Here is a 26,151-nt window from a genome sequence, read left to right on the forward strand (position 1 = left end):
AAAAATATATATTTCAGCTAAAATAATCTAAAATTAGATTGGCCATCAATAGGTGAAAAAACCAAGCTTTTCAGGGCCATTGTAGGTTTTCTCAGTAGCCTACAGTCTTATCATTGGAGTCCAATGTAGTTCACAATGCTCATTATGTAACAGACACATAATATGAATAAGGAAGACAAAGTCAAGTCTTCTGTACATCACTGTAGCTTTCTTTTTCATAGTGAAGACTATCTCTCTGAGTGTCAAACAAAGTAAGGCATATTGATTCACTGTGTTAGAGAGAAAACAGTCCTACATAACAAGGGCGACCCAAACCACACCCGAGACAGTGCAAACAGTTTGCAAGACAGTTTGGATTATATATATTATATAAATGGAGATAACACATATCAGTCCTGTTTCAGTTGGGTAAGAGACACCTTGGTTATTGAACTTTTCTATTCTGCTGAATAAAGTAGTTCATAAAGTGCACGTTACCTTCGCAGGAAGAATCGTCTATGATCAACTGCATTAGTTCTATTTGTCCTCCTTCGGCAGCGTGATGCAGTGGGGTGGCATTTAATTCATCCACTTTTGTAAGCCCAGAACGATTCTTCTTGATGAAGCTCCGTAGCCTACAGGCACTTCCATCTGAAATAACCTGTTTTGGAGAAAAACATTCTCCTAAAAGGCTGGAAGTTAGCAATGCTATAATGGGTTTTTGTGGGCATCTTACCACTCAGTAACTCCCTCCCAGTTTGGTTTCATACAGAAGTTCACAAATCATGATCAGATTGAGCCAACAGTGAAACTCTGATTGGTTTAACTGACTGCAATATAAGATCCAGATGAGAAACAGCGCAAAATGAACAAAACTGGTAATCATCTTCAACACATTGTTTTCTCTTCTGTAGTGAGCTCAAGATCCTTCCCTCACCACGGAAAATATCAAACAAGCAAATTCATCACTTATGTTTTTGTACTCTTTCCTGTAGTGGCCATGAATGCAACAGAGAGGAAAATTAATAATCTTGATAAATTCCTTTTTTTAGATCTTTCTACAGAGACTGATACTGTGTACTTTGGTTTCAAGTTCAGCCATTTGGCTTCTGTGATGTTCTTTATGTCTGGGAAACCAATATATTTTTTAATTTCAGCAGCATGCTTAGAACATCAGACTATTATCTCAGCCTGAAACAACCCAGTATCTGCCCAGTGAGCCCACTGACAGCTTGATATATTCCAGGTACTATGCTTTACAACCAAAGCCCACTATGGAAACTCTGCTGATTCTTATTTTATGATGTTCTCCAAATATTTTTGTTACAGTGATTCAAACCTCATATTTCTATGTGAAGAAAAGTGATAGAAAAAAATGATTGCAGTAGAATGGGCAGTAATTTAAGAAACAGATATGAAAAATTAAGAGAGAATAAAAAAGAAAAAGAATTCAACTACATTGGATGGAAAAAAAAGGAGAAAAATGCTTATCTAATGTAATGCAAACTTTCAAAAGGTGTGTAAGCAAGCAAAGAACAAAAAAAGGTAATTTCCTAAAATCACTTCTTTTTTTACACATGTAAAAGAAAAGGAAAACTTTGCCCTCCAGGATACCCTGAGTCACAAAGACTCAACAATTTTTGCTGTCCTTGAGCAAATATACATTATAGGGCAGCCCATTCATGAGGTTGAGCACGTGTTTAGCTTCATTCACTTTAACAGTCCCACTGACCTCAGTGAGGTTACTCATGTCAATAATGTTACAAATGTGTTTAAACATTTAGAAGACTGAGGCCAAATACAGGGCTAGTGTCTGTCTCAAAGGTGCAATCAGAAAAAGCTAACTGAAAACATGTGATATAATTGTGGAAAGGGTATTTAGGATGAATCATCTGTCACAAAAACAACAGGTCAATTACATACACAAATATCTATACATTTTAAACACACCAAAAAGCTATCTAAGAAAACCTTGTTAGAGAGCCCAGTATTTTCTATTCCTTCTAATGTTCTACCTTTAGTATTTCTATTGATTTAGACCACATTTTTCCACTTTTAACACTGGATTTATTTCTCAATGTAAGACAAAATGTGGCATGATGATAATTTCTATCAAAAAAGTAAGATTTATCAGCCAATACTGCAGTGTTTCACTCATAAAATAAGGAAGAAAGAAGTCAGTTAGGTGTTCTCAGTACTTGGGTTGGTTAACAACAGCAAAGCAAGCTATGGTAAACAACAGCAGCTCCTTTGCCCTGTGTCTGAACAGTTCTGTAGCAACAGATCACCCACCAGAATGACAAACCACATTATGCTGGAGAGGTGTTGCTCACGTCTATAGCTAGCACACAGAAAACATATGTGAATGGAAATGACCTCAGGAGGTATTTAAACCCATCTATAAACTTTGTCAAATTTGTTTAGCCTGCTGTTAAACATCTCCAAAGTTATCCAAGTCTTCCATCCTGTAAGCAAACTCTTCCTTTGCCTAATTATTCTTACCCTTAAAAAAGACCTTGCCAGATTTTGGTCTAGGTCTCCCTAACAGCAATACAAATGCATGACTTCTCATCCTATTCTCTGTTAAAAGTGGGAAGATATTACATCCTTCCTGGCTGCAATCTCATTTTTGTAGTTGCACTGTTGCTTCCCTTTCCCTTCGTAACAGTCCCAGTGCTTCTAAACTTTTCTTTTGTGTCATTCTTGTTAGCTGATCTGTTAATTTCTGTCATGACCTCTGGACTTCCCTCTAAGTCGGAGTCTCTTTCTGTGCCCAGGGGGAATGTGTGTTCTGTGTCAGCAGCCTGCCACCCACACCCTCCTTCGCCTGCTCCCCTACCTTGCCGCTCAGCCTGGGCCACACAACATCAGTGTCCTGTGCCTTGGCACCGGACGGCCAGGGCTACTCCCAGCCTGTCTCCTATCCCGCACAGATCCTCCCTCCCGGGTCCGCTGAGTGAGCGGAAAGGGTCTCCTGGAGGAATGGATCCCTGGGACATAACCACTGCCGAGCCCGCACAGCTCCAGAGACCGTCCGCACCCTCGCCCACCTCACCCTCCACCTTCAGCCCTCTCTCCCAGCCCCGGGCCCGCCGCCCCTCCGCACGCACCTTGAAGACATCCTGCGAGGCGACGGAGGCGGCATCCGCCTCGCACACGACGCCCTGGTAGGAGCTGGAGACGGCCGCCTTCTCCCGCGCCCGGCACAGCCGCAGCAGAGAGCGCTTCATGCCGCCCGCCCGCCCGGCTCCGAGCAGCGCCCGCTCCGCCGACCTGCGAGGCGACACAGCGAGTGACGGCCGGGACCCGGCGGCCGCGGGGGAGGAGGGGAAAGCGGGGAAAGCAGGGAAAACAGGCGGGGGCGATCCCGCCGGGGCGGGCATCCCTCCGGGCGGCGGCTCCCACTGCGGGTGGGCAGGCCCGGGCGGACCCCGCGGGAGCGGAACGCCTGTGCCTGGCAGGGACCACCGCCTGAAGTGGTGCTACCTACCCTTGCCCTGCCCTCCCGCCTCTAAAAAACGGGCTCGAGTTTTCTCCTATTAGTTTCTCTTTGGAGCCATAAAATTTTCTTGCAGAATTTTTTTGACCAGACAGTTTGGGGAGGACAGCTGTAAGAAGAGTATAGAAAGAAGTAGCATGAGGTATTTCAAAGGGTTAATCCTAAAGCGCCTGGAACTGAGTCAGTCTTTACTGAAACGTGTAACTCGGGGAAGTAACAGTTTCCTTAAGGTGAGATGAGCAGCCCTGCCAAAGGTCAGGTAGTGGACGGGGCAGAGGCTTAGGAAAAGCAGGAGTCGTCACAGGAGGTGGTATTTTGCCTGTGTTTTCATGGTTTATGGCAAGTGGCAGCTTAAGGACTGCCAAAACCAGTTGTCACACCCCATATAGCTGTCAACAAGCAATTCTCCATTATTTCGCTCATTCCCTTTTTAAAGCCATTTTATACTGTCTGTGCCACAACATCCTGTGGCACTAAGTGCCATAATTTCATTATATATTTGTGAAAAAAAAAGTTTTCTTTTACCACTGGCTTCACTTAGTGCTCCCTAGTGTTTTTATTTTGAAAAAATTGAGCATTCTTCCCCATTTTTTTTCATCCCTGTTAGTGCTCATTATTTCACAAAGTTCTTCCAGCACTTTGCTCACTGATGGGGCTTTGTACATGCGGTTTTCCTTCTTACAGATACCACTTTTTATCTCTGAATAGCCACATCCTGCTACTCTGAATCTTTTCCATGTTCCTTTAGAAGTGGAATGGCAAGACTTACATGCTCAAAGTATATTCAAGTGATAGTATTCATTGTTTGCTCAATTTTTTCTTTCATTCCTCCCATAAATGTTCACAAATATGTTTGAGGTTTTTTGAATGCCACTGAGCTAAGTTTCTATAGAAATTTTCTCTACCACATTCCCACTTCTAACTGGTGATAGTATCAATAAATAGCATTCAGGTACACACTCATATGAAGCTAGTTAGGGTTATGTTTCTTTTGGGTACTCACCTAGAGTTTATCAACATTGAATTTCATCTGACATTTCATTACTGTATCAGATCATTACTAATCTTTTGGGATCTGCCACAATCACCTGTATTTTTTGGTCATTCTGAAAATTCAGTAGTGCTTTCCAAGTCGCCAGAATGTTTTTGCACCATTATATCATCACTGACTTTAAGGGGTCCCAATGAACCTCCTTGCTTTATGAAGTTGTATTCCTACTCCATATTTTTGAACACTTAACCAAATTCAGGAAATCTTTCTTGCCTGTCCTATGACAGTTTAGTTTCATTAAAAGGCTATAAGGAGGGACCTTTTTGAAGAACATTCCCAAATCCACTTGACTCTGGCATCGTTTGTACCTCTTTTGTTTGCTGATTCCTTCAGTTTCACTGGTGTGTGCAACACCAGACTTCTCTCTACAAACTCTGCGTTTGTTATTTTGATCCTGTTGTTTTGAGCCTGCAGCTCCGGAATTGTTTGTCGTAAGTTTCTGAAGTTACAAATCCTTAACTAAGGAGTCTTAAGGCCATAAAGCTAAATAGTTCTAAGACTAAATGGGTGGGTTTAAGTGCTTGTGGTAGAAACCTTCATGATGCCTTGATTAGGAGCAGGCCCAGTTAGTGAGAATGTTCACCTTCCTGTGGTGAGATCCTTTTGAATTCCCTGTCTGGTCTTGACTTTTCTGTTGCCCACAGTCCTCTTTATGAGAAATTAAACTCAACACCTGGGTATTGTATAAAGAGAATAAGTGCAGTTTTCTGTAGGAATCATTATCTGGAAATATAAGTGTCACTGAAATATCAGTTAGCATTAGTAAAATTATCATCAATTTCTTCTTAAAATCCCCTAAATTTCAGCCAGAGAAATGCTGTGAAACAATAGAAGTCATGAACCTCAACCAACCAGAGCTTTACTAATTTTCTTGAATCTGATAATACTGCTCCCTTCTTTTAAAATTACTGCTACATTTTAGTCTTCTAGTAAATGTTCAGAAGAATGTTCAGAGTATTGAAAAAGAGCACAAAGATTTTCCATTCCCAGTAGGATTCAAATGGAATTTTAAGTGGGCTGACCACAGCTTTTATTTCTGCGTAATGATTTGACATAAGGAACTAATTCACAGAAGTAGTCGAAGAGTAACCTTTCGTACAGCTGTTTTTCCCTAGAGTGGATTAAAATACATTTATACCATTTTATTTCAAACATGATCTTGCTAATGGAGGAAGCGCATCCATTAGTACAAACAAAATTCACTGAGGGTAATAATACCACAGCATTTCATTAAAAATATGATTGTTTAATAATTAAATTGTATATACAGTAAATATGCACCATTATTACTCCAATACTGGACCCTGAGTAACACAATACTGCAATTTTGTTAATTTTTCAGACACAGGAACCATAAATTCAAGCAAGTGGCAGTAATGAAAAGGATGTACTGTATGGGTTTTTTGCTTTGGAAGTGATTTATTTGGCACCAGTATTACATGAATTATGATGTGTAAAGTGATCATTAGGATTTCATGAGTCAGCTTAATTCAGTAAGCCAAATGAAGTCATGATGCTACTTCAGATGTCGATTACAGGCATTCAGGAATTAATCTCAGTTACGGCCTAAACAAGCAAGAATCCATTGTCTCCTAGAAATTTTCAGAAACACACTTGTACTTACCATGGAGAAAAAAAATGCTACTGTCATTTTCAGACGAGCAAGGTCAACTTGAATAATACTTTACACTTATGTCTAATGGATTTTTCACTGCATTCTTTGTTCTTGAGATTTTGTTGTAGTAACATAATGCTGTTATGCTCCACAGAAGGATTTACGTTATTGGCAGGTTTGGTATGTGCCTAATTCTTTAAAAAAAGAGGTTATAGAAAACAATAATTCTTTCTATTACACTCCAGAGTCTTTCCTTGTCTAATGATAAAATATGATGTGAAATAATATCTTACAGATTTTGAGTCCTACTCTTAATATATTGGACAAGAAGAAATTTAAATAGAAGCTTGTAGAGTAAATCTGTGATTTGAAAGGAAGTAGAAATTGATTTTATGGTTAATATCTATTGTAATAAGCAGGTGTCACTCCATGAGAACATTCTTGATAAGGATACTTCCTAAGGTGTCCAGTGCAGCCCAGCAATTAATTGAAGCAACTATTGGCTTCAAATTAGCTCCTAGATAAAAACATTGTGCTGGATCTAGAAGTTTAGGGGTATGGTAGCAAAAGTGAATATAACCCCTTGTCCCTGGGAGGGTTGGATGCTTCAGAGTGGAGTGTGTAAGGTGAGGGGTGACTTAGGTACCCATTTCAGACAGTAATCCTCCTGTGAGGCTGGGAGCTGAGCCATCTCTTGCAAATTATCTTTTAAACAAGTGAAGAGCTTCTTACATGACAGGCATCATATGCCTCCCTCAAACTAAAGAGATTAAAACCTTCTCTCTACTTCATAATAAAAACAATCATGGCCACCAAATGGCAGCTTGCTTTCTGGTCATGATGCTCTCTCCTCCCCCTCTTGAAGCTGTGCCAATGTACAGCCAGATCAAAGTGCTGATGTTTGATTCGCCACCACACTAGAAATCTTGTTGCAGTGGGGATCCTGCAACATGCATATACCAAACCAGGAGTCCCGTGGAAAGGAAATATATATATGGACTGATTCTTGATAGCTGTTTCAGAGATGTTTATTTCTCCAGCCGCATGGCCGGGGCTCTGCCGAGGAACTGTTCCAGTCACGGGACCCGAGGGTCCTTCTGCCCGCGCAGGGGACACAAACCAACCAATGGGAACGAGGCTGAGCAGGGACAGGGAAACCCCGTGTCTGTGCCCTCAGGGCCCCTCTCCCAGGGCTCCATGGCAGGGGAGGGACCCCAACAAAATCTCACCTTCCTTTTCCTGCCTTCCGCACTGGTTTTGTGGTTTCACATTCAGTTGCCGCTGACCAGACCCAGAAGTGAAGTTGGGGAACTCCATCCGGGGCTTTTCCTAACCATGAAATTTAGGAAAAGCTGAATTATCAGGCTTCCGAAACTTTCTGATCCCTCAGTCCAATGAGACTGAGGCATGGAACATATGCTTTACACTGCTTATTTTGAATGAACTTATTTTGGTTTTGGGGATTGTGAAGATACACCTTCAGTTGTACCATATCTAAAAAAAAGGAGACTCTTGATAATAAAATATCTAGAACTAAATATTATTTTGAGTTGGGAGGTGCCAGAGACTGAAATATTGTATTTTATGACTTAAACATTTTCTTAAAGGACTTTTAAAACTGTATTACAAAAGCTGCAGAGAAGACTACCACACCCTGACTGAGGCCTTACTTACACCGCTCCCTGATGAAGATAAGAAAAAGTAACAACTCAGCGCTGGGGACATTCACTGAGCACAGGCTTAACACCTCCAAGATGAGGACCACAGCCCCAGGGCTATCAGCTGCCATGCTTGCACAGACCCTCCACCAAAGGGCAGGGGGAAGAGAGGCTTTGGGTGTGTGTTGGAAAAGCCTCTGGTCAGACGTGCAGAGACTGCCCATCCTCCACTGTGCAGAGGAGCCCAGCTGAGGGGTGCTCACTGGGGGGGAAGCTTATCCACAGCAGAAGGGGGTGACATGGCCCATCACAGGGGCCCCCCTCAAACGGGTGCCCAGACCCTGCCCCAGAGCACCAGAGATGATGCAACAGACCCTCAGTGTTGCAGGGGACAGTGTCAAGCTGGCCCCTGCAAGGGGAGACACGTGGGCGTTCCCACCTGGCCCAAAGTGTGCATTAATCCACGGGATTCTGCACTCTCTGGCGTGTGGCGCTGTGTGGCAGCGTGGCCACGGCGGCGATGGGGGACCCTCACCACCAGCAGAGCAGATGGAGGGGAGCAACGAGACATCATTGGGACCCTCGGATGGGTGATATGGTTCCACCTAACCCCTGTCACCTCTCCCTGTTCCCCCACCCCCTATGCATACTTCTATTTCTTTCTTTCTTTCTTTTCTCTTTCCTTCTCTTTGCCTCTCTACTATTAAATAAAATACATCCATTTTTTGGCAACAATATTTAATCTTGTTTGGTTTTAATCTCGTTTCTGGGAATGTTTTGAACCTTCTAAGTTCTTTCTGGTTTATGCTCAGAGACTTAGCTTGCTTTGCTTTTCTGGGTTTAAACCTGATCGTAACAGGAGGGACCTTCAAAGGCATCTAGTCCAACCCTTCCGCAATGAGCAGAGACATCTTCAGCTAGATCTGATTGAAGATACAGGTGCCTCAGGATATTTATGCATGTAAGAGTTAGACAAGGGTTTGTTTGGGGCAAGACAGTCCTAGATTTCAGAAGCCTAAATCCCACCTGCAATCTAATTCAGGTACTTTCTTGATGACTAGTAATACATTCAGAAACATTATTTCTTAGTGCTACTTGGTCCTTCCTCAGCAGCTGTGCATTTTACATCACCGCTGTCCTAACCTGCACCTACAGAGTTTTCCTACTTAGTGTATTTGCTGCCTATCAGGGAACACAGCACCCTCATTGCAATGGTGCTTTTCATTCATTAGTCTGTCTTTTCAGAAATCCTCTTCTCCTATGGACATCCTATCTGGCCAAATCTGTCCTCTACAAAGATGTCTTAATCACTCAACTTCTACTCTGTCTTTCCATCTCTGAACAGAGCCTTTGATTACATTTGTTCTTCCAAAGATATAGTCTTTGGTGGTTATTGATAATGAGCTGTTATTGATAAATGTCTTTAAAGGTGGAAGTTCTTGAAAATGACTGTATGAAGGAAAACCGGCCAGAATGTGTCCTAGTAATTCACAGCTCTGTATAGGGCTGTACTTGCCTTTCCCATATGCAGTAAGAGAAAGACAAAATAAGTAGGAATAATTTATCTCAATTATATAAACTGCATTATTTATGATTCTGTTGAATGTTTCCATGCATACATTATTTCCTAATGAAAACATGCAGTAAATTTTAAGCTCACTGTCTTGGAATTCCCTCATTTTGTCATATGATTCCTCAGAGTGTGGTGTACATCTCACCACTAAACCAGAGTGCTCAAACCTTTTCATGCTCATAGTTGTTGGGAACCTGTGTTGGATAATGTTGTGGATGTTTCCCCTGCCACCAGTTTGCAAATATAGAAAATGAAGGGTGGCAACCCCAAACATGGAAAAGTAGCATTAGTAAAGCAACGGCGCACGTGATCTCCAATGTCGTCATGTTGGCATTTCAAACTCATTTTTATGACTGTGTCTGTACCCTTTCTACTATCTCTTCTCTTTTCTGTTCTTCTCCCCTGGTTTCTCTCTTTATATTTCAAGTCTGCTTAATCCTCTTCTCCTCCCGTGACATTACTTTCTTTCTGTACACATTATCCAGCCAAAGTCTGTCTTCCTCTCAGCTTCCGCTGACTATAGTTTCTCTTTCTTAAACAAAGAAGATTCACTCTCTAACTTTCTTAGGGACACACATTTTCTGAAAGCATTTCCATAATTTCTGATATCTAAAGAGAGGTGTGGATCCTACCTTTCCAGTGGTTAACCTGAACCTTTTGTGTAAGTAACTGGGAATAATGAATTTAATATATTTTGCAGAAACAGGCAACACTGGAAATCTTCAGTAAATGCTTTCTGTGGGTCATCACAGACTGGTATAACTGCAACAAAATATTTATTTATTTGTTTATTTTTCAAAATAGAATGCAATTTCTATTTTCTATGTCAGATTATACCTCAGGTCTTCACTTCTTTCAAATATCAATAATGTATTCTGCAAGTTTTCTGTATCGCTTTTATTTCTTCTCTATAAATTGCCCATGCAATTGCATTGAAATCATGAAGAATAACTTTTGGTATATTAAGCTATATTTCTATCAACTTAGAAAAGGAAGACATTGAAAACTAAATTTATTAAAGGCGTGTTATATAGTGCAAATAAGCTATATATATATATAATTTTATAATGAAAGAAAACATCTTGAAAATGGTTACATATATAATTAATCAAAAATGGTGCTTACATACCTGAATCTAAAAAAAAAATTGAAAAGATACAATTTTGTTTTAAATTAGTCAGTTTAAACAAATATAATTCAGGAAAGAAGAAAAAGGCAAAAATATCTTAATGAAATTACTGCAAGTACAGTACTGCATATTTTAGCTCTTCTTTAAGACCTGTTAACTACTGACTTGATTTCCACAAGTCCTGGATATTCCTGTCCTAACTGAAGGATGGTTCCTATGTCAAAATCAGTCAGACATTGTGTCTTACTGACTAAGATTAAGTAGGCTTGTTAGATGGAGTAGATATGGGCATTTGTTTGAAATATATTTTCTATTTCATATTTAGTAGACATGAAACTATGACCAGACTCTCATCAAAAATACTCTATTTTAGTCTAAGCATATTTAATTAAATATTACATTTTTACAAACATCACTTGGAAATAGAGTTAATGTCTACCAGTGAGGTAGGTAGAATACTTAGAATTTCTTTTCATGTGGATATACTGGGGTAAATAAACAATGTCTGGTGGCCAAAAAGAGAAAACAGATTGTGAAAAACTTTCACCTATAAAAAGAAATGTAAAGTCATACTGAACATTAAAGGATGCAATATTATTTGTATATTACTTGCATTTTCCTGCCTGTAAAATATGGATTTTATGAGAATCAACAAAAATATGTATCATAGAGTTTTCCAGTTAGTGAAACTATGCAAAATTTTCACTTCAATATGAATTCTAAAAAATTCTACCTTGATTTTTAACACAAAAATCTCCCTAAAAGCAAAAGAAAAATAGGCCCAACAAAAATTTGAGCGACAAAATCTGAGCGAAAACTATGTTACACTTACCATTCAAGAAGTTTGCAGATGATTTCTCTCTGAAGCAACACATATATAAAGGACACAAAGATATGACTGTTTGAATCCTTATCTGATGCTTATCTCAGTAAGTTCTTGTGGAGGGTGAAGCCACCAGTTGTGTCATCTGGTGGCCCACTTTGTGTAAGGAGATGCTTATTTAAAAGAGGTAGGTATGCATTCCTCAGTGTGGGAGGAGCATCAGTACTCACCAAGGGATTCTTGAAGCTCTCTTTTTTCAATACATCTGATCCAACCCCATTTCAAATCTGGCTGCAAATGTACCTGCCATACAAGAAGTTTTTTTTCTAATGCAATATCTTAGAGTAGTTTCAGTTTGTCAGGTAGTCACTGGAGGGTACTTGTTTACCTATTTGCAGTGAACTAATTGCTTTTAATGGAAAATCTAAACATCACTGAAGAGGAAAACTGCCTACTTATGAAACTCACTGTACTAATAAATGTTTCAAAAATTAGAATTACCATATAAAAAGTAGTGGACTGTGATCGATTCCTAATGCAATAGGGAGTAGTGTAAGAATTGCATATGCTTTCTCTTTGAAATATAAATCTTACTTTGCCTTCTGCACTTTTTGTTTGTTTTCAAAGTGCCACAATGTTGTTCAGCTCATTTGAACTAATTCTCAGAAGACTGCTTGGTCCTATCTGCATTAGACTGAAAGTAAGATTACAGAGTTCTCTGACGCTGGAATAGTTACTGTGGTCAACATTTTGATAAAGAACAAATTTTCCTTGTACTAGCACCTATCAATTATGTTGTCTTATCACATATACTGGAATACATAATTGTGCAGTCTGGGGAAAATAGCTCATATACTTCAAGCAGTACCACAAATGTAAGTTCTGTGATATTTCATATTCTTTCAGAATCCATAAGCCTTGCTTGTTCTCAAACAAGGGATTGAGTTGTGGTTCACAGAGTAATATTTTCAAGCTTTTCTATCATTTTGATCACATAGAAGCTGGACAGCAACAAAATATTTAGAATAAAACACTTATTCTAAATTTAAATAAAGTCTTATTTAAATTTATATTCAGATAAAGAAATTTAGAAAAGCCTTCTAAATTGACATTGGGAAAGGATGACTAGGGCTTTTGATTCTGCAGCTCATCTTTGCCCAGCCTGCTAAAACCCACCAAGCACTCTAACTCAGTCATGCAAGCACTGATTTTGACCAGATTCCTTAGTGATTTGAGGATACAGATGAAGCTTGCTAACCTCTCACCAGTCAAGAAACGTGGACATTTCTCCCTACAAAAGTTGTCTACCATCACTATATAATTCTATTTATCTGTCTCTTTGGAGATGGAGCCTCTATCTCAGTAAATAGAAAGTAGATATGAACATAAAAATAGTTTAAGTGTTAGTTGAAGCTTTACAGCACCAGATTAGCTTTAGAAACATGAAACTGAGAAAGAATGGTCTTGACAGACTTTGTGAATTTACCAGTGCAGTTTGAGTTGTTTTCCAGTGCTGCTGAAATTGAAGCATGAAATTTGTTGTGTTAATGGGCCGTTGTTACAGCAGATCTAGAGATTACAGTGCGCCGTTCTATTAATGTGGACCTGGTTGGAATTTTGTGAATATTGAATATTGTTTCTCAGCTAGAAACCCCAATTTACTCAAAATAAAAACATCAAATCACCATGACATTTTCTCTGAGGAAACTTTAAAATGAATAGTTTTTAAAAAAGGGATTTTCACTAAATTCAGTCATCTGATAGCCCAAGTGTTCCCACCATATCATTTACCAGGTGACAGTTTCTGCCTTGAAACCTGTTATGTTTATTGCCTCTGTTTTTTCTCCAATACCTTACTGCTTTCATGATTAGAGATGTTTCTGTAACTCCCAAGTTAAATATATTCATGATCTTGGGATGATAATTTCCTCTTGGTCAACTCTGTCTTCTGTTTTAAGCTATTAGTCCCTCTATAGATACCTATACTATGGTATATCTCTCTGTTCTTATTTACTTTGAAGAGGACAATAGTAGCCCTTTACAGCCATGATTTTGTCAGACTCAGCAAACTAAACTTTCATTCATTTTCTTTTCAAAAATTCCAATAGTGTCTTGAGACCTGTTCCTCTTTGTTCTTACAGTTTCCAAATTGGCAGTTTATAGGGTTTATCTTCTGTGAGTATTAAAACAGCAACTATGCAATTAACAGCAAGAATTCCAATATACATTAGGACAATTTGAGAACATTTAATGGGACTAATGAACTCATTGTACCCCTTCTGTTGCCCTGAGAGTGTAGTCACGCTTTTGACTATCCAGACCTAGACTAGGAGTGTTTCAAACATGTCTCCCTTGTCTCCCTCTCCCTTTTCCTGATGGTCAAATTGATGGCCAGTTTTTCTCATATATGTCCAGGGGTAGAGATGAGATTTACAAATCAAGTATGAGGGCTGAGAACTACTGGGACCCAATCTTCAAGGATATTTAGGTCCCTAATCCCTAGATACCACTCATAAGGAAAAGCAAGGAAGAGACAGTATAACATGAGGAAGGAAAACCTCCAGGATGCAACTCCGTCAGGCAGAGGAGTACCTAGGCTGCGTACAATGTGGAAATAAATATTACAGCATCTTTTATATACTATGTCATATAAATATCAAAAGCATTTTTTCAAATTTAAAAGCCAGTAAGTGCTACAAAAAAAAAAAAAAAAAAGAAAAAAGAAAAAAGCCCTGCTTAATGAATGGGGTATTAGGTGCTTAAATATTTTTTACCCATTTTTAAGAATTCGGTTTTTAAAACTGACACTAAAGGTTAGGAAGAGTACCTTTGAAAAGTCTACTTTTTTGTCACAGAAGTGACACAAGTTAAGAGAGAGATTGGGATGGAACCAGCAGAGTTCCATAAATCATGTGTCAGCTGGTGATAATATATACAGAGAGAAGCAGAAAAACACAGCAAAGTGCACCATACGAGACAAAACTATAAGATAGCATTACAGCATCAAAAGCAGCAGAGAAAGCAGCTGAGAATGAAAATTAAAAAAAAAAAAAAGAAAAGATATTTTGGTGAAAATATCTTCTACAGATTGGGTAAAGTGTGAAGGATTAGCAGTGTTAAAGTCAAAGGAAAGAATTTATATATGCCATCTAATGAGTACAGCACTGAGATTCATAGATTCACTAAATAAGCATTAAAAAAAGTGAATAACAGGATAAACTGAGAGGTATGAGGATACCTTCATATGATGGTGCTGTGAGGAAGGGAGAGCAGAGAGGAGTTAAGAAAATATTAAAATACTATTCAAGTGTTTTCTTTCTTGAAGGCAAGTTATGCTTTAACGAGATTAATTATAAACTGAAGATGAGAAAAACGATGCACAGTTCATGCTCAGTGACAAAACACATCAGGTACTCAGCACCGTAAAAAGTCAAACGATTTGGAAGGCTCACAATTAGAAGATTTTAATCAGAAATATTGTCTAATTACACCCAGTTGAATACACCCTGGATAATTTGTTCATTTTTCTTCAAATTTTTTCTCTCCTACTGACTTCATTTCTGCTCTCTGGAACACAGGTACTGCACTAGATTTCAAAGCAAGACGGAAGATAATTATTACTAAAATTTTATAGAAAGTATATGAGGATAAAACCTGTATTAAATTCAAGATTCGTGTTTGAACTGTGCTATCTTCTCAATGAATGTGTGACCTCCATGAAAAACTGATTTTTTTAAATATAGAATTTCATTATCACTTCATTTAATTAAACTATAATAGTTAATGTCACACTGCAAACAGTGCATTACACCCTCGCTTCTTGGATACATATTTACTTAGGGAAAATTCTGATAACTGTGAATGCAGGTGACTTCAATGGGATGACAGTGTGAAATGTTATCCAGTGTATTTAAGGCATTAGTATGTATTTTAAAGAATTCTAACATTTTGACAGAACTCCTTCAATACAAATCATCGTGAATCACCTCCTCTGTTATTGCCAAACCAGAAGACACCTTTAAAAAAAAATCAAAATCCTTAATTTCTTCTTGAATGTGACTTCTGGCATTTATTAGAACATCAAAATTGTTCCGGTAATACAATGGCTGTTCCAGTGTTTGAGTTACTGATTCAGCACCAAGAACATTAGCGTGCTCTGCAGCTACCCTGGGAAACTGGGATGGCATCAAGCCACTCCTTTCCTAGCACAGGATTCTCAAATACTGGGTACATAAACCCCATGTCCACTGGTTTTTTGCAGTTTCACCAACCCAGAAAGACATAATAGATGTCTTCAATGGAAATGAAAACTGTATCTTTGATTTCAAAAATAAAGAGACTAAAGCAACTAAGCCTCATTCTTCAATTCTGTAGCTATTAGTACTTGACAAATAGTAGGCTTTTTCCCAAAAGTCAGTGCTAAAAATGTATGCACTATTATGAATTTCTTTTCCTATTATGTCTAATCTGCTTGTGTGATTTCCCCGAGTGTATTATATTGACCCTCAGACAGATTCTGCATTTATATTCAGGAATTAAAAGTAGCAATCAGCATAGTCTGATTTATCTATCTTCTTTCCAGATTTGCTCCGTTTCATGTAAGAAACTTATATATAAAAATATGTTTGCATTAACCTGTATGAAATATGATGTGAAAACAGACTTTCAGGAAAGCTTCAGTTGTACTTTGTCTTAAGACTAAGGAGGAATTTTATTAACTTGAGTAATTTCAATATTATTAGCCATTATATTTGCTGTTATCAAAACCTTTATATTTTATGGGAGTGCTTAAAAGGAAAAGCCATGTATTAACATTAATTAATTATTTAGTAATATGTGTTAAAACTGCAGATTTTGTCAACAGTCACTTTTTAGTTGCTGGAAAAATAGTAGGCCCTGTTATAGTACATCCTATTAGTCATTGTCACTAAAATTACACTGGATTTTTAGGTAAAATAGTTTACTGAAATAACTGAATATCTCTTTCATTTTATCAGAAACTCCATGTAATGACATGTGAATTGCACAAAATTAGTAGAGTGTTAAGTTTCTGTCTTTCATAAGTACACGGAGGGCCTCAGGTTATATGTATAATACCAGATATTTCTAAAATGAGAAGAAAAAGTCCAAACCTTATATCAGGGAAGAAGGGAAGAAAAGAGAGAGAGGGAAGAAGGGCTGACAGGCCAAGGGAGAGTGAAGCCGCAGAAGGCAGGAAGGAGAGGGAGGCAGGTCAGAGGGAAGAAAAGGAGAATTCTGGCCACTATTGCTTTTACACTATCTCTTCCTCTTTGACAATGAATGAATTGATTCACATATACTTACCATTTTTTATAAATAGCCTGGCAATCCAAACTTTTAGGGTATTTTTGTATCCATAGCAGGAGCCAATTTACTTTATTTCCTGTTAGTACATTTAATGGATCGCCACATGAGTAAATGGTAGGTTTGGGTTAGAAGGGGCCTTAAAGATCACCTAGTTCCAACTCCCCTGCCTTGTGCAGGGACACCTTCCACTAGAGCAGGTTGCTCAAAGCCTCATAAATACTCCATTAAAATGTGCTTTGTAACTGTCTTAGACACTCTGAAATGCTTTACTTGTCAGCTTTCCCCACTGCATTGAGCTTCCAGATGTGTGTTTGGAGTGGCCAGAGTGATTGCATTGCTTTAATTGAGCAACAAATAGGGCGACAGCTGTATGCCAATCAATTGGCTTGCACAGGAAGTCACAAGACACCAGTATGCTTACATCTGGTTGCAGGCAATACCACATCCGTCAGTATGACTCATTCTGTTTAGTGAAGGTCATAAGCCATTTGAAAAACAATTGTTTCCCTGAAAGTATTGCTAAAACTACACCAAGATAATCAGTCACTCCAGCTGAAAATGTCTTGCCATGAAGAATGAAAATACAGGTGAGACCTGCTGAAAAAATAAGAATGTGTTGGAAAGATTTGTAAGATGTTTGTGTCTAAAGGAGTTTCAGATATGCAAGCTGAAAGTCTGAAAATGCTGCATGCCTTTCAAGTGGCTCATAATAACTGAGTTTACAGATGACGGAAAAATGGGGTCTATGACTTCTCCATCATATTTAGCTCATGCCTTGCCTCTGTCAAAAGCTGGCTATCAGACTTGAAAGACTGTCTGCATCTGTCACCTCCATATACCCTATCTGAGGCTGGATGAGGATCTCTGTGATTTAAATATTTACACTGGGTCCCTTTTAGTGTTTATAATGTTAGTAGAAACTTAATTATGTGGATCGTGTCAGGATTGTAAATATTAGCTTGGATATTAATAGTAGTCTTACAAACACAGTAAACTGACTTTGTTTACTTCCCTATTCAGTCTAAATTAAAAATTATATTGTTGGAAACAATACAACAAGAAGCAGATGACAGCTGATGAAGTGTTCAGCATACACACACAGTTTCTTTCTGCACTTCACTTAATGACAGAAAAGAAAACCTGACAAGCAATTGCACAAAGCCATCAGTCTGCTTATGCCACTTACACTGAATTGGTGTAAAACAATTATCAACTTTGGGGCAATAAAGCTGATGAACCTCATCAGCTCAGTGGAATGTCTTATTAGTTAGCGAAAGCAGCATAATCATTATAGATTGTTCTTAAGGATTTGACAAACTGAAGGAAAAAGAGGAAATAGAGCAATGTAATTAGAAATTAATAGGAGTAATAGAAGAAAATAACCTCAGTTATGCAGTCCAGTTTCAGGAGTAAAACCTTGACTGTTGTGGAATATCCACTTAGAAAGAACAACATAACATGACAGTCCCTTAGAATTCTTTACAAATAGATCCACTAGCAAGTGAATCTAATAAATTCTCTCTCAGTACTATTTGCCCTAGCAAATGGGTGCAGTATTTCTATTTTAAATCCATCTTGATTTTGTCCAACATGAAGTCAATACAGGAATTCTGTGGCTGTTACTAGTTCAGAAGAGAAAAAGGTTGGATCTGTCATAATTGGTGGCCAAAATTCTCACCAGATAATGTGAACTATATTCACTATTGTATTTTTAAATATGTATTTACATATGTGTTTTGACCAGATATTAAAATGTCTCAAGCTTTAGCATCAAAAGCAAAATATTTACACATATGCATTTAAAAATTTATATTTAGGTACATATTTTGCTTTAAAAAATGGGGCCAAGATGTGTAGTATGTTATACAGCTGTATATATCTGACAGTAATCAGCTCCAAACTGTGTGATGGAGTCTTCCATGAAAAAAAAAGGCTATTCTTAAAGTTTCTTAGAAAAGCAGAAAAAAATCTTAATAAGACAAGCCAAATATACAATCCAGATGGACAAGTATTTAATTTTGTAGGAAGAAAGCAGCAGAAAACTGTAGCTGAAACGTTGCTATGACCTGACAGATGACCAAGGCCTATGGCTACAAAAAGGACTGCATTGGGAAATTTTACCATCAGTGAAGTTGCTGTGCATTAGAGAAGACGTCAGCACAATATGTGAGAAAAAAATCAAGACAAAATGCAGTAATTCTATGCTGAATTATTAATTGGTAGGGTTAGGCTACTGAACAGTAGACGCTTGAGTGCAGGGAGACCTGAAACCAGACGATTCAAGTACAGCACAATCCACTGTAGGCAAAATTCAATTATAGTGCAACCAGATTCCACAAGCAATTGCTCTGTGTGCAGAGGTAGAATCCAGATGTTGCAACCATGGCTTCCTGGCCCTGTGCACAATACAGACCCACAGATCTCGCTTCACCTGCCTTACAATCCAGGTCAAAGTAGTATATAACAGGTGGTAAGCATCAAGAGAGAATATAGCTAATTTGAGTCTTTGTAGGTTAGTGATTTTTACTGGTCTTTGCCACAGCAATGTTTTCAGATTATAGTCTAAAAATATATTTTTAAAAATACAATGGCTTCTCAATAGAATTTTTTAAAGTGACTAATTACAGATCTCAGCAGTAACAGACAATTCCTTACCCAATTTGTGCACTGTGCAGTATAGCAATGGAAAATAGGCAAAGTTTTGCTAGCTTATTCTATCTAAAACTGTTTATTCTATCTATGCCATTTTTTTCTATCTAAAATTTTTATATTTTTGTTTTCAAGCTAAAGCAGCAATACATTTTAGCATAGTGCATTACATACCCATGGCTGGTTTAGGTTGATGAAACTGAAAGTCCTGTGCAGGTTTCCAACTTTGCCATGGATGTCCTGGACTCTGCATTTAAACCTAAACTGTTCTAACATCAGTACTTTAAACAAAAACACTAAAGATAGCAAAATGGATCTGTTGGTTTGGACACCTGCCTGCCATTGACAGGATCCAAGTTCCAGTTGCTATTCCAGTGACTCCCTAGGGTGACAAACACAAGTCATGAGCGTCTCCAAGCTATGCAGGCTTTTAAGACTGTCCATATTTTCTCTTCCTAATCTCTGGCTATGACATTGGCGTATACCCAGATCCACCAAGACACCTGGACCTGAAATCTTTTACCCTGCAGGAGCTATAAACATCTTTCATCTGTGATTGAAGTCCCCAGCTGGCTGATCTTTCTGCATACTTCTTCAGAGGGTGTGTTGTGACTCTTGGATACACAATGATTTTGGTTGCTAGCTCTTAGGATCAGGATTATCTCCCTTGGGTACATAAGTGTGAAACAGAGAGAGAGCTAGTTTTACCGAAAATAAGTGGTTTCAGAAAATTTTGCAAACGTTTCTTTCATTCCCCACTCTTTTAACTGTGCCATGCTGGCCTGAGAGGTAACTACCACTGCCTCCATGAGAAAGGATTCATGTAAGGATTCATGTAATCCATGTAAGGATTCATTAAAATCCATGGCATCTCTGGAGAGACTTACTCATCTGATGTATGTTCCTGTCTCTTAGCTTAAGTACCCAACACAATATGTGCATGTTGTAGACTTGGATGTATTGTTGTCAGATAATGTAATGCAAATTGTGGTTCTGTGTAGAACTAGAAATACACTGGCCCTTTGAAAGTGGCGCATAGTACATGATGGAGCCTAGAACAGTGGGTACTGCCATCACCATAGGTGCTTGTTGCTGTAGCTGCAGGCAGCGATGCCCAGCAGAAAGGTAGGAAGCCTTGGTCTAACTGAGTTTGTGGTCAGAAAGCCATCACACATGCTTGTTCACGTGTTCAGGAGGATCTGTTCCATGATCTTACCAGGCACTGAGGTATGACTGACTAGTGGGTAGTTCCCAGAGTCATCCTTTTCACCCTTTTAAAAAATGGGCTTGCTGTTTCCGTTTTCCCAGTCACTGGTGAGGACTTTGCCTGACTGCCACGATTTTTCAAGTATCCTTGGGAGTGGCTTGGCAACATCAACCGATTCTCTCAGGACTCTGGGATGCGTCTCATCAAGTCCCATGGAGTGATACATACTTAGGTTTATCAGGTGGTCTCAGACCTGGTCTTGTCCTAAGATAGGAGGGACTTCATTGTCCCTCCTGCTGCCTTAAGGTCCAGGGTCTTGAAACATGTAGGAAGAGAGATTACCATTGAAAGAAGGCAAAAAATTGTTGAGTTCCTTAGCTTCCTCCATGTTGGTTGTCACAATTTCTGTCTTACTGTTTTCTTTAATCTTCATTCTCTGGCCAATGTACCTGTAGGAACCTTTATTATTCTTTGAATCCCTTGAAAAATTCAGCTCATGACTTACAAGCGGCGTAAAGTTTGAAGCCCAATCCATGAAGACACTTTGTACTTAGCACCACATTGGCTTCAAAGTGAAATGGAGTTAGGGATGGACTTAGCTTTCTAGTATTTGGTAGAGCTAGGTCTTTGTCTCATGCATTATTCAGTCAACATAATAAAGAATAAACCACAGAAATTTAGCTATTAACTTTTAAAAATCATTTTTCTGTATTGTCTGGAAAAGAACATTTGAAACACATATTCAAAACACATTCTTACTGCCTTTTCTTCCAGTTTTTTTATTCTGCATTTCAGAGTAGTTGAGAAATCTAGTTTAATATTACAATGTTTTTCCCATGAGGTAGACTAAGTAATTTTTGGCAATTTAAATGTTGATTCTGAAGTACTGATGTGGGTAAATGTAACATTCATTATACTCTCTGCAGTAACTTGGAAGTAGCTCCAGCTTGTATAATCTTGTATAATTGAAAATTTGAATACAACCTAGGACACCATGGCTTGTCATCTTTTAAGCATGTTCTATGATTTAGAACAGAATGTCCTTTTCCAGCACTATCACTGGAGATATTCAAGAATCATCTGGATGCAACCCTGAGCAATGTGCTCCAGGATGATCCTGCTGGAGCAGGGAGGTTGGACCAGGTGATCCACTGTGGTCCCTTCCAACCTTATTTATCCTGTGACTCTGTGATTATTGAGACTGAAGCCATGCCAACTTTGGATGGAAAAACACCAAACATAACTTGCAACCAGGATGAACAGGTATTTGTGCAATCTGCTGGCATGTTTAGGTAACTGTCATGAATAACTGTATTAATGCAACTGAAAATGTTTTTAGTGGCAGTGATTATGAAATCTTGAAGCTCCCCTCTGTCACCAGCTGTCCCCTTACCCACCATCACAAAACTGTCTGGTCTCTTATGATCTGGGCTGAAAATACTTACATGCATTTCTTATGGGGTCATATGAGAAATATCATGTAAGTGCTTCTTTTTTCCCCATGCGTTCTGAAAAATACTTTGGGTTTTTTTCCACTCAATTTGACTTTCTAGTGTAAAGCAAAAAGTCACAAAACTGTTGAATAATGTTTTAATGTTCGGTATTATGACCTAGGATAAACAAAGTGCAAAACTGAAATCAGAGTTAGGCCTTTTGCAGAGTTGAGGTTAAAAAAGCAATTAAAATTAATGAAAAATATGTATTGGGTTAACAATATGTAGGTACTCAATACATGGCACTAGCAATATATATCTCATAATGTTGAGAAAACAAAACAGTCTGGTACTGGTACGGGCCCTTTGAGTGACATAAGAATTTCCTGGATGGTTGGTTGGGTTATGATTGCGCATGGACCCTCCTCTTTGAACGTCTGGCGATACGGACATTGCCATTGCAGGGTGTGATGTACCCAGCTATCAGATAATCTTTCTGGCATTACACACTCCACAGTGTCTAACACAGGCCAGAGTGTTTTCTCTGGTTTGCTATCTCTGCAGCCCTGTTAATAGCGCCAAAGCCCTGTCGTGCGGATAACTGGCAGTGAATTCCATAGGTATGAGGAGCTCTAAACCATCCCACCCTGACCTTCATCTCCACTGTGAAAAGGGCACCCTACTACTGTAGCTACAGGCACTTGAGCAGCCTGCAGAGGACTTATAGTCACCGGTTTTCTAACAACTGCCCTCCAAAGATATGCCTCAGTCTCACAACTGCTTGCTCTACAATCGTAAGATTTCGTGTCAGGACTTACAAAGAAAATTTGCATTGGGAAATCCAAAAGCAGCAAGGGTATGGGAGAACTCTTTGGTCCTGTGGTTTTCATTCAGCAAATAAAACTCACCTCAGATGCTTCAGTTCCTTCAATCTGTGTCATGTCAATGTTGAAATCTGGGAAATTATCAATTCAAGTACGGAGACCACGCCTACTTCAAATGGAAAATATCCCATTTTCATCTGCCAAAAAATATTCCCAGATTTTGCCATTATAAACAGAAGCTTTTTTGAATTTCTAATTATTAAAAAAAAAAACAAAAGCAGCAAATGTAGAAGGCACAATTGAAAAAAAAAAACAAAGCTTTTTATTGTAAAATTAAAATTGGGCTCTAACTACCTGTTCACAAAAATTATTACTTTTTCTTCTCTGTTTCAAACTGGAAAGAAAAAAATCTCCTTAAATCCTTATGGAACTGGAAAAACTTGTTTGAAGTAGCTGAATGCACCATTCCCTTGTAGATGACATGCAAAAAAATTTTAGAAAATGCCTCTGTTTCTTAACCAAAGAAATAAGGAGTGATCAGATGAAAAGAGAAAATGATCAGTCAGAGGAAAACAGAAAATAAACACTCTGTTATAAGCATGAGTGGGAGCAGGACAAAGCAGGACAGTCAGAAAACTGAACTATTTTCTTATCAACCTAATATATTTGGGGAGTTTTCAGCATATCTCAGAAGAAAAAACAAACAAAAAACCAAATGAGAAAACACCTGTTGTTTAATAGTCAGCCTCTAAATGAGAAAGATGTCACTTTTCTAAACATTTCTTCTCATATTTTCTCTCTTATTTATACTTTAAAATGTCTGTTTAAATACAGTAATATTTACATTACTGACAGGTGTGATGCACTAATGGGTTATGGTGGAATAAGAAAGGCAGTAAATGTTCCTGTGCTCCTTACACTTTATGTTGTTCTGACATAGCCCATTTGCAGCAGACTGATCTAATCCTTCATCCACATTTGAGTGGAAATGAGGCAGAGCTTACATAAGCAGAGGAAGGAACACAGTGAAAAGATACCACCCTTTAATCTAGCTTTCTGTTTAGTTGTTAAATCTCCTTCCATGTTTTCACATCCTTTGAACACCATTATCTTTTTGCAGACCCATTTATGCATTCCAGCACAGCAAAAGCCACATCCATATTAAGTGTACAAGCAGTGTAGTGCAAGTATGGAACAACATTTCTATCCAAATGATCTATACAAGAACTGTCAAACCTTTGGACACAATTTATGTAGACACTGCTGTCAGTGAAAACAGAAAAGCAGAAATACATCTCACAGTATTCACTTATACATGAGGAATGGAGCTGCCATCGCACAGTAAATCTGAGTTCCTAGTACCCATGCTTTTTTTTCCCTCCTCCTCCTTATCGTAGAGAGGAAAACTGAACACTTTTAAGCTGAAGAGAGTGGAGGAAAAAACTAAAATGGCAAGAAAGACATAATGAAATACTACAAAGGAACAAAGCTATGAGTCAAGAGGAGCTGCATGTACAAAATCTGCTTCACTGGTTCACAGGGTATCTGCAGTCAATAATGTGTCTGCTCAACCCACATGGAGGTACTCAGAGGTGAGTTTTCAGCTCCCTGAGAACCTGCGAGAGTGGGATGCAATGCCTCAGGTAAGAAAGCCTACCAGAAGACCAGTGGATCTGAAACAATTACTACTTTCTTCTTTAGTCCTAGGGAATCTTTCTCTGAAATGCAGATTAAACCTCAGGCCATTTGTTTGTGTCCAAACCTTCTTTTGTGTCAACAAGCTCCATAAAAGTGCAGTAGTTTTATTGGCTGACAGTCTGATTTTATGAAATGTGCTAACAAAGAAGATATATTTTGAACCACAAATTTAGTCTATAGTTGCATCTAGATAAAAACACACATTACCTCCAACCTAAAGCACTTCAATATTTCTAATGATTTAATTTTTATAGCATCCTCATTCTTAAACAAGGAAGTCTTTCAAAGTGCTTAAGCAGGATGCCTTTCTGTAACTTGATGTCAATGGATCACACACAGTAGGATTTGATCAGAGCAAGGTTTGCAATGCACTGAATGCATAAAGCTAAGGAGATGCTGAAACTGAAGACCAGTAAATGAATGACAGAATGACAGAATGACAGAATGACAGAATATTCCCAGCTGGAAGAGATCCACAAGGATCATCAAGAAGTAAAGTTCCCCAGTGCAGATACATTTTCTAGTAGAAAGAATTCTCTGTGCTTCCTTAGGGATTAGGATGAAGTTACTTAAAACCAACTTCGAAATTCTATTGACCTCAATCACTACACTATGACCTCATTCTTTCATGTTTTTGTTGGTTTTGTTTTGTTCTGTTTGTTTTTTAAAGTGCCTTAAATTTTGAGTTATTTCAGTCTCAAGAATGTCAGACTCTCCAGGATAAATTACCTACTGTTACTTGGTTAGAATGCAGTAGGACCTTTAAAAAGGTTCACTAAAATATCTAAGAGTTTCTGAAGAACTCAACATCTTGTTGCTTCATACATCCATGTTGATACTTCTATACTGAATAAGAAGGGAGGAAAACTGTTGTCCAGGGTAAAAGTCAAAAAGGGCAGTATCTACATTCCTGATACTTTCCCACTGGAGTTACAGAGTGGATTTTCCATATAATGTACATGGGGATTAAGCTGTGCTACAAGCATTTCTTCTGACAGAGAGGAGGCAAGGCTGTTATGGAAATTTGCCAGTGGTATAAATACCATTTCCGACTGGATTATTTGTAGCATATTCTGTAGCCTATAAGCTGACCTCTTAGAGAATTAGAAGGAAGTGGTTCAGATCTACTCAAGAAGAGTAATGGCTTTAAGATGAAAGAAGATATGCTGAATTAGATGTTAGGAAGACATTCATAACTGAGGGTGATGAGACACTGGAATGGATTGCCCAGAGAAGTTGTGGATGCCATATCCCTGGTAGTGTTCAAGGCCAGGCTGGATGGGGAATTGAGCAACCTGTTTTAATGGAAGTGTCCCTGCCCAGTGTTCCAAGTGCCCTGCCCTTGGAACTAAAGGAACTTTTAAGTCCCTTTAAACACAAACCATTCTACAAATCAGTGATATGCTATGAGGATGTACCATATTGATCCTTCATAGCAAAATGTAGGTGGATAAAACTTAGCTGAAAGAGTCTTCCTCAGCATCTGGGCTCTTTTGCTACTACTTCAGTTTTTGACTGTGGGCCCTAGGCTCTCACAGAATTAGATCCCAGCAGGGGTTTAGGACATAAATTTTGGGCTGAAGCACAGAAACTAATATTTTAACATTTAGACCTTTAGTGGATTGACCCATTTTGGACTTAAATCTTCACAGAGAAATTGAATAAGCATTAAACGTAAAATGTAT

At 38.5% G+C, this 26,151-nt stretch overlaps 1 protein-coding gene across 1 annotated transcript in view; it reads right to left on the bottom strand.

Moving 5' to 3' along the window:
* TRPA1 (transient receptor potential cation channel subfamily A member 1) overlaps positions 1-3,370 on the bottom strand; it is a 37,538-nt gene extending 34,168 nt beyond the window's left edge. The window contains exons 1-2 of the mRNA XM_032127466.1: positions 3,090-3,370; positions 478-640 (exon numbers count right to left, since the gene is read on the bottom strand). Of these exons, the coding sequence (XP_031983357.1) occupies positions 478-640; positions 3,090-3,362 (436 nt within the window). The 5' untranslated portion in view covers positions 3,363-3,370. The remainder of the gene's footprint in view (positions 1-477; positions 641-3,089) is intronic.
* Between the last annotated feature and the right edge of the window lie 22,781 nt (positions 3,371-26,151).

This window comes from Corvus moneduloides, chromosome 1 (genome assembly GCF_009650955.1).
Source record: "Corvus moneduloides isolate bCorMon1 chromosome 1, bCorMon1.pri, whole genome shotgun sequence".
NCBI classification, from domain to species: Eukaryota; Metazoa; Chordata; class Aves; order Passeriformes; family Corvidae; genus Corvus; species Corvus moneduloides.